Source organism: Hibiscus syriacus, unplaced genomic scaffold (assembly GCF_006381635.1).
Source record: "Hibiscus syriacus cultivar Baekdansim isolate YM2019G1 unplaced genomic scaffold, ASM638163v2 tig00116944_pilon, whole genome shotgun sequence".
Lineage (NCBI taxonomy): Eukaryota > Viridiplantae > Streptophyta > Magnoliopsida > Malvales > Malvaceae > Hibiscus > Hibiscus syriacus.
The window spans coordinates 605,376-613,889 of NW_024063479.1; the positions used below are offsets into that span (position 1 = coordinate 605,376).

The 8,514-nt window shown below is 32.4% G+C and overlaps 2 protein-coding genes and 1 non-coding gene across 4 annotated transcripts; all 3 read right to left on the reverse strand.

The window, feature by feature from the left end:
- Positions 1-370: 370 nt before the first annotated feature.
- On the reverse strand, positions 371-2,251 carry LOC120188330. Of its 2 annotated transcripts, none has more exons than XM_039191781.1 (4): positions 2,075-2,251; positions 1,841-1,911; positions 1,139-1,219; positions 371-520 (listed from the first exon to the last, which is right to left on the reverse strand). In XM_039191781.1, the coding sequence occupies exons 1-4, from the start codon at positions 2,184-2,186 to the stop codon at positions 497-499; spliced, it is 288 nt and encodes a 95-aa protein (XP_039047712.1). In that variant the 5' UTR covers positions 2,187-2,251; the 3' UTR covers positions 371-496. The 2 variants fall into 2 exon arrangements, with proteins under 2 accessions (XP_039047712.1, XP_039047713.1); XM_039191782.1 differs by having other exon boundaries at positions 393-517.
- A 1,499-nt stretch (positions 2,252-3,750) lies between these two features.
- TRNAD-GUC lies at positions 3,751-3,822 on the reverse strand. Its single transcript has one exon. It is a non-coding gene; the product is annotated as a tRNA-Asp (tRNA).
- Positions 3,823-4,227: 405 nt separating this feature from the next.
- LOC120188416 (probable galacturonosyltransferase 10) lies at positions 4,228-7,781 on the reverse strand. The gene is made up of 2 exons (XM_039191858.1): positions 7,445-7,781; positions 4,228-5,862 (listed from the first exon to the last, which is right to left on the reverse strand). The coding sequence occupies exons 1-2, from the start codon at positions 7,592-7,594 to the stop codon at positions 4,414-4,416; spliced, it is 1,599 nt and encodes a 532-aa protein (XP_039047789.1). The 5' UTR covers positions 7,595-7,781; the 3' UTR covers positions 4,228-4,413.
- Positions 7,782-8,514: the final 733 nt, after the last annotated feature.

An 8,514-nucleotide genomic window follows, 5' to 3' on the forward strand; every position in this document is an offset into this window, starting at 1 on the left:
TTTTTTACCACTAAGTTCACTCAACGAACTTAAGCACTAATTGAGTCTTAGCATAATGGTCGCCTCCTAAAGACCACGAGTTTGAATGCATTTAAGCATAATTAACTCTAATTTAAGAGAGATTATGATTAGTTTTAGTACTGAATAAAAACGAATAAAAACAAAACAACGTAATCAAAACCACAAGCTGCATCTCATCAACAAGAGGCTTGAAATGCCAGAGATTATTGAATTTACCAGAACCACGAAAGCATAGTTCGTTATTTTCAAACTCAACAGACGGATTTTGAGTCTTAACCATTTACATCCTCTGACAACAAACTAGGTCAAACTGATCTCCCATTTTACTCGATCGTCGTAAAAGAGACTGAACAAGAAAACCAAATGATTTGCCAATAAAATGAAGCAAAAACATACAAGGACATGAATGTTAAGGACTCAAATTATTACTTGAAATATTGTAAAAGAATATAGCAAAATAAAAGCTCCAACCTCTTTAGTGTGTTGTTTCCACAGCATTCTGCAACAAAAATAAAGTTCAATGGTTAAAATGAAAGGCACATCAATGGTGATAATACAATCAAGTCCATGTTAAGTAGAATTTAATTTTATACTTGGACATTCTATCATGCTTTTAGAAAAGATGTAGCAACCCCATTTTCAATTCCTTGTTAGATGCTTGTGGATATGAAAAGCGGGTGCCGATAGCTCCTGATGACATTTGTTGAGTATTGAAAATGGTTCAGCATGGTGCACGAGTAAAGATTTTATTTGGTTCAGTTTGTCAAATAATTTAAAAACTCATAAAGCATAAACACATACTCTTTTTGAGGTCATAGAATGGTTCTGTTTGTCAATTATATGTTGGATATAAGTATTTTAGGGAAGCAAGAATTGATGTAACATAGATGTGTGACACACATATATGCTCATTGCTTTATTGAACATGTAGTTGCATATTTTACAAACAAAATAAAACTAATAAAGTATGCATTAACCAAAATTCTATAACATGGTAAGCTTGTTCCATATGCAGATTATATAAAGTTTGTTTTTTTTAATGTTGATGTAAAATTAAAATTCAGAATAGAAAAAATTCAATCCGATGACGAGCAAAGTTCAGAGTATACGAAAGTACCTCTTCCTTCTTGCCTTTAGTGAAGAACTTGTATCCACTAAAGAAAAGCAGACCCCATCCAGTTAAAGAGACTATAACGAACTGTACAGCCATACAAAAAATGTCAATACAGTTTCGACTTCCCTAATTTCCCTAAATATGCTATCTTATCAAAATGCAGTACACTGATTCAGAAACGACGACTAAGAAGTATGGTAGTTCTGCTTAGTGACGCCTACCCTAAGACTAATTTACAGCAGGTTTTAACCTAAAATGTTACATGTCTATTCTAAAAGGTTACACATTTGATAATAATTTCAATTACAACTGAGAATGTTGCATGAGTTTCTTAACATTAACTTTTAGGTTACAACCAGAATAACTATGAATAATTATGCAATTTACATGATTTGTTATAGAGAACGAAATATTTTAGTTTTCATCCTAAAATATTACCCAGTTTACTCTAAAGGTTACACCTGGTAAGTTTTTCGGTTATAACCGATTTTTGCTTCTTCTTTTTTACCTTATATTAACCGGTTGTATCTATGAACATGCATATAACAAAATATTAAGTGAAAGATATCAGATTGTATGCAGGAATGAGACAGCTGCTCAAACTCAACAAAATCTTAGCTCCAAATTAAAAGAATATCCAATTCCCCAATCGAAAATAAAAAAGAAATTTCGTAGTATTTTAAAATGGAGGGAAAGTAAACAGACATGTTCTTCTTTCCATTTAGCTGGATTCATTGGATCTTGCCAAAAATAAACCTTCGGAGGTCCATGGTGATCTGCAAAAGAAAACTTCTAAGATCCTTTAGCTTCAATCAACTACGATCTAAGGTAAAATGAGATTAAAATTGAAGCTGGAAGACAAATTTAACATCAATTGATTGCAAAATAATTTTTTTAAAAAAATCAAATAAAAAATGTAAATGGGGAATAGTAGAATACCCGCAGCGCCGGCAAGACCACGGCGAGGAATGAGAGAAGCGGCTTGAGATGGAGCCCGTGTCCGAGCTAGAGTGGCTACTCTACGAGCTGCAACTGCTGCCAAAGTGGCCATTTGGGATAATTTCTTTGAAGAGGGAGCGAGCGCAAGGGAATCCACGATGTTTTCCACAAGGCAAATGTGAAAGATGATTAGAAATGATTTACAAAATGATTATTTAACCTATATTATACCTAAAATTTAATTTTAGTGCCTATATTATAAATATAAGGGTAAAGTACACAAATGGTCTCTCAACTATATTGTATTATTTTTTGAGTCCATTAATTATTAAAAGTTACAAAATGGTCACCGACAATTCATATATTCCAAACTTGTCATATTTCGTTAAAAAATTAACAGTCGTTTGAGTTGGACGTTAACATGCTGATTGGGATATAATAAAAATCTTATCTCATAATCGTTTGAATTGTATAATCGTTTGAGATTCTGGAATCAAATGTTAACTCTATCTCGATCAGCAGGTTACCGTCCAGTTTAGACAACCGTCCATTTTTAACAGAAAAGGACAATTTTGAAACATATGAATAATCGAATGACTATTTTATAACTTTTAATAGTTGAGAAACTCAACAAAACAACACTCTATAATAGAAGATCATTTATATAATTTATCCTAAATATAATTTTTTTTATAATTTTTCTATTATACTTTAAAGTTTATTTAATCCATCTCACATAAAAAATATTTTATTCACTCTATTTTTAAAAAGTATATATTTTTAATCTGGAATTTTAAATTATAATTGACTTAAATATTTTGATTTAATTTTAATTTTTTTATCAATTTTGAAATTGAATAATTTAATCCTTTTAAAAAATAATTTATTCAATATACATTTTAAAAGTGAGTAAATAAAAAATATCTTTAACGACTTTGATATTTTCCGTAAGTATATGAAATGTGTTCAATTATAATTAGTTAGTTTTTAAATATAATAATATACAAAATTTTTATATAATTTTATCATTTTTTATAATATCAAAAAACTAATAAAATTTTAAATATTAATTTACATTTTTAATTAAATCCTTACTCTTACCTCGAATTTAAAAATTCTTAAGAAATTTTAATGTACATTTTTTCAATTAAATATTTTAAATATTTTTTATGTTTTGATTTATAAATATAATATTATTGTAAGATAAGACAATAAAATTTGAAGTTAGAATAAAAATTAATTCTTTTATTTAAAATTCATAAGTATATAAAAATTATTTAAAAATTCACATGAAATTATTTTGAGAGATATTAATTTTCTCAAATTTAAAACTAAAAAGATTTTAAAATTATTTAAACCAAAATATTTAAAGTAACTAACAATAATTTTAACATTATTGATCAAATTGTTATTATTTTAAACATTAAAGACTATAATATTTCTTTTTATAATTGAAGAATAAAATAAACTTTTAAATATATTATTATATATACTCCTAAGTTAACCCTTGTTTCTATTAGTTGAGATAATTTGTATATTTAATATATATTTTAATATTTAAAGTTATCATTTGGTTATGTAAAATAAAAAGGTTATCATTTGGCTGAGTTGATGCTCACAGCTCAGCCATGAGTCAGTGAAATAAAGGGCAAAAAGAAGAAGAAAAAAATATAAAGCGCCGTTGCCGGGGATCGAACCCGGGTCACCCGCGTGACAGGCGGGAATACTCACCACTATACTACAACGACTTCGATAATCGTGTTTCGAAATTATCTTTTTCTATCTAAACAAGAGGGAATTGAGGGCATGAAAAGCACTTGCTAAAGTAAAGTTTTCAGAACATTTTCAACAATCCATGAACAAAAAATGATAACAGACAGAGACTTATTGATCCATACATCTCCATAAATAAACAGAGAGCAGAAGAGGAACCATAAATCACCAATCAACTAGCCCCATGGAGGACAATCCTTGTAATATGAAATAGGAGCATACGTACTATCATCCATTCCTCCTATGCAGTAAAATGTTACAACATTACTTAGAAGCAAAGATATGCAGCATAGGACTACTACAATCGGAACGGAAGTCGATTCAGGTTCAATGCAGATTACGACGTATAAGTTCTAAGATAATGCAGATCAAAATTGTTGTCTCAATGATCTTTTAACTAGTTTGATATCAATGAACAGTCTATGATACAACAGACTAAGCTGGAATGAATTAAATACCATGTTACAACCAGCAGCCATGCTTGACCTCTTTAAAATTATACAAGCATACTCAACCTTGAAGCTTCTAAGACGGTGCGAAAGACTAGAGATTTCCATGGCGATTGATCAATGAAAATTGCACAGTTGCAAGAGAGGGTGGGAATAATCGACATACTTCTCCCAAAGGGGCTTGTATTTCTCTATCCCGATTTTCAACCACGGCTTAGAATTTCCGTTGAAGTGTAGAACAGCCCCTTTCTCTATCAATTGGGGATCTACGTTTGTATAGCCTAGCCCCAGTACATGCCACGAGGGGTCCAATGCCTCTGTCAGTCCATAGAATGTCAGCAGTCCTGGTGGCAGTGTCCCGAGTTTCCACAACGTCCGGTCCACATTCCGTTCTTGCCAATAGTGATAGATGCCAGTCACATTCCTCTTCCTCCACTCAACCAAATCAAAAACATTCATCCCAAATGCCCAACCACATGCATCGGGGTCAAAATGTGCCCTTATAAGAGGGTGAGAATAGTTCAAGTATTTGTGATATCTATGAAATGTCTCCATGCATGTCTCAACCGCTCCGTTAACATTGCCATTCAAATCAATGGAAAACAGACCAGACAGATCCTTCTGAGCCACAATGTCATCATCAAGAAATACCACCTTCTTTAGTGCTGGATAAACTTCAGGAATATAAAACCTCAAATGATTAAGCATAGACAGGTACTTGGGATTTCTGAACTTAATCGGAGTCCGGCCATCATCATTATGGCCAGAAAAATAATAACTCTGAGTCTCGGAATCTTGCAGTTGCTTAAGAACTGGAACATAAGAAGCATTCAACCACTTGAAGTCCTCTAGCTTTTGAACCTCAACAGTCACTCCCCGAAAATTGTTCAAGGTGAACCAGGCCTTCATCCCAGCATAGTTTATTTCATCAGTTACAAGATGAAAGACAATCTTATCTGGGTTTTTGGAATTTAAAGCTGTCGAGTTAACCACCACGGAACTTGCAAGAATGTTATCAGAGAAGATGCAGAAATGATACAAATTGTTGTCTTTAAGTTTTGCATCCAATTGCCTTTTTTCCCCGAGTTTCTTTTGTAAATTTGGGTTTCCAAACCATTCTGTAGTCAACCTAACACCGAGACAATACAGACTTTTGGGTACTTCTTCAGCAGCTATTTGTCCATACTTTGAACTTTTCTCACTCGCTGAACTCATCTGTTCTTCAAGAGTTTGGATTTTGGCTCTCAATCTCATGAGCATTGTTGAACTGTCATAGTGGAGTTGTTGGGCTTGGAAGAGCAGGAGTGCCATGTCACGAATTGCAATCTCTGATTCTCCAACTGTCAATGGAGTTCGCCTAGTTGCAGCGTTTGACAGAAGGGCCTGTGAATTACGGATCTGAGCACTTAATTCCCAAGCGAATTGGAGATTGTTGCTTTCTTTTGCTATCACAACAAAAGCCTTTGCAAGAGAAATTTGATCAGTAATTTGTCTAGTGACAGAGTTGGGGCTCAACATTTCATCGGTGATTATGCCTTCCGTAAATCTGTCACGCCGATTAGGCTTCTGCAAATACAGAACACAAACACATAAATTTGAGAACTTCACATGGATAAAAGTTAATGGTTGAATAGCAGGGAACAAAAGAGAACTTCTACTTCTTTTCAGCTCTATGACGATGAATGGAATTAATGCCACTAGAGAACAGAAGCATCCTAACAGTCGTCTCTAGTCATATGATAAATTTACATTCAGAATGTAAGACAAAGTGCTGCAACTATTCCGTGTCTTAAAAACAGCTTTATTAATTTCTTCTAATAAGTTCAAGCATCCTAACGCTTACGTTTTTTTACAGGATAAGACCTATCTTAAAATTATTGCTTTACATCAACATGAATTCTGGAGTTCTACTTCCATAAAATGCCATGCTTCTTGAAAGTAATATACACTCCCAGTCTCATGGAGACCTATAGTACAAAGCAAATGGTAGCATAACAGAAAGCACAGCTTTGTGATCCGTTATTCAATTTTTCTTTCTCCGATTAAAGATCAATTCAATTCCCCAAAATGTTATGACTTATGGTTCTGAAATACCTATTTCTATCCTATGGCTTCAAAAGATACCTAAAGCCACCAACCTTTATAGGGGCAATAATACTCTTCATACAGAAGTATGATCTTGAATATGCTGAATTAGCCGCTATAAAAAGATTTACGGGACCATATCTCCTCAACAGCATATGATTAACATGCATAGCTCTTCCAAATAACATATTTGATATAAACAGAAACAAGTCATTTGTTGCTGCAGAGATAAGGTAATTAGAACAACCTATTCCTTAAAACGATATCTGACCATTATACGACTCCCTTTGTTTAAAACACCAATTTGTAGTTTCCTTACAAGTTCAGTTATTCGGTCCTTAGACAGTGAGCGAAGTTGTAGACAACTTTCTGCAGTTGAGGTTCGTATTTCCCAAAGTTGTGATGCGTAAGTTCAGTGTACGAAATGGCAGGGCCAAACTACTACTTCTAACAAGGACATGTAATTGTAGTGAGTTATTCCTTGATGAAGAAAACAGATTAAATCAAATCGATCTGCTTTAGCACACATAGATGATAATTGACATGTCAACACACACCTTTTTTTCCCTTTTTCTGCCAGAATTAACATTAGCATAATCAAAACCATTTTAGCTAATAAAGAAAACAACATTTCAGCTAAACAAAATCCAAACTACCTGTCAACAAGGAACAAATTCTTAACTCCTCCTGCAGACAAAAATGTCCCAACAAAACAGTTAAGAATTATAAATCTAACAGTTAGAGCATAAATCTCTGAAAGTTGAGATATGCCACAGATCCTATGAGAAACTCCAGAAACAGATCAAGCAAATGCAAAGACAAACTGCCATTTAAATTCCAATTCACATCAGACACAGAATTACAGATAACTAATCATCTCTAATGATAGAAAGCAAATTTATTCCCTAAATTCATCAAAATAAAATACTTTAGGCATAACCCAAAATAAAAATTTGTTCAAAGATGTCCATGAATTAAAAAAAAGATCTTCCCATCTCGATAAGAAATTCATTAGAGAAAAATCGAAAACAAAAACAAAGAAAAAGAAAGAGTAGATCTTTACCCTAGAAATGGTGGGTGTTGATTCAATCTGGCCCTCTCTGCTCAAAACGACGATGAGAACCAAAACCAAAATCCCGCACAATGTCCACCACACCACACTGGGGAACCTCCTCCTCACCGGTCTCCTAAAATCTAGTCCTCTCCGTCTCATATTTTCACAGCTCTGCGGTTAACTGTGCCAGCCTAAAAACCTCTACTTTTCCCCAGAAATTCTACGATCTTCCTTCCAATAGGTGAGTTTGACTTAGATCTAACCAAGAGTAAGCGAAAGGGGAAAAACTTGTGGGTTTTGATGTGGATTGAAGTGAAGCAAAGAGTTTGGGAAACGAAGAAGCAGGTCTGTTAATGAGATGTTAGTGGTCATCGAGTGAACTAAAAAATTATACTACTAAGCGTTTAATTCACGATGTAAGATTATAGATGTTGTATTTTGTGTTTGGTTGGTTTAAAAGGAATGTAAGATTATTGTATTTGGTTAAAAGAAAAAAATATTATTAGAATGTATATTTGACCAAATTATTCTTATTATATATTTGTATAATATTACAAGTTAGAAAATATTTATATATTTTCTTTAAAAAAATTTAAATTCATAATATTTATATATTTTTTATAAAATTTTAAAAAAAGTTTAATGAAAGGGTAAAATTTTATTTTAACCCTTGAATTTCATATAAAATTTTAATTATAGATTTTTTTTGTAAATCTAAAATAATTTAAAGATAAATTTGTAATTTAACCTTGGTAGAATTTTTATTATTCAATGACAGAAGAAATATATTTTTGAAAAAAAATAAAAATTTAAGGGCATTTTAGTCCAAAACGCCAGTAATACAACAATACCTAAGGAAATGGAAGTAATGGCATTCCCAGTAATATACCCAAAAAATCCACTATTAATAATCTTATATTACCGGGAATAGGATTTCGGGGCTAACCAAACGGGGAATGTGGATTCTATTCCCATGGAAATCCCACATTCCCCCATCCAAACACCCCTTAAAGGATTTAAATTATAATTTTTTATTGTATTATATTTATCATAAGTACAAATATAACCGATGATATTAT

What these genes read in the sequence shown, in the direction of transcription:
- LOC120188330 (XM_039191781.1), bottom strand. Translation starts at nt 2,186, where the DNA reads ATGGCCACTTTGGCAGCAGTTGCAGCTCGTAGAGTAGCCACTCTAGCT. An exon ending in TGGTCTTGCCGGCGCTGCGG is followed by an intron (nt 1,912 to 2,074) that starts GTATTCTACTAT and finishes TTTCTTTTGCAG; the next exon opens with ATCACCATGGACCTCCGAAG. An exon ending in CTAAATGGAAAGAAGAACAT is followed by an intron (nt 1,220 to 1,840) that starts GTCTGTTTACTT and finishes ATGGCTGTACAG; the next exon opens with TTCGTTATAGTCTCTTTAAC.
- LOC120188416 (XM_039191858.1), bottom strand. Translation starts at nt 7,594, where the DNA reads ATGAGACGGAGAGGACTAGATTTTAGGAGACCGGTGAGGAGGAGGTTC. An exon ending in CAACACCCACCATTTCTAGG is followed by an intron (nt 5,863 to 7,444) that starts GTAAAGATCTAC and finishes CTGTATTTGCAG; the next exon opens with AAGCCTAATCGGCGTGACAG.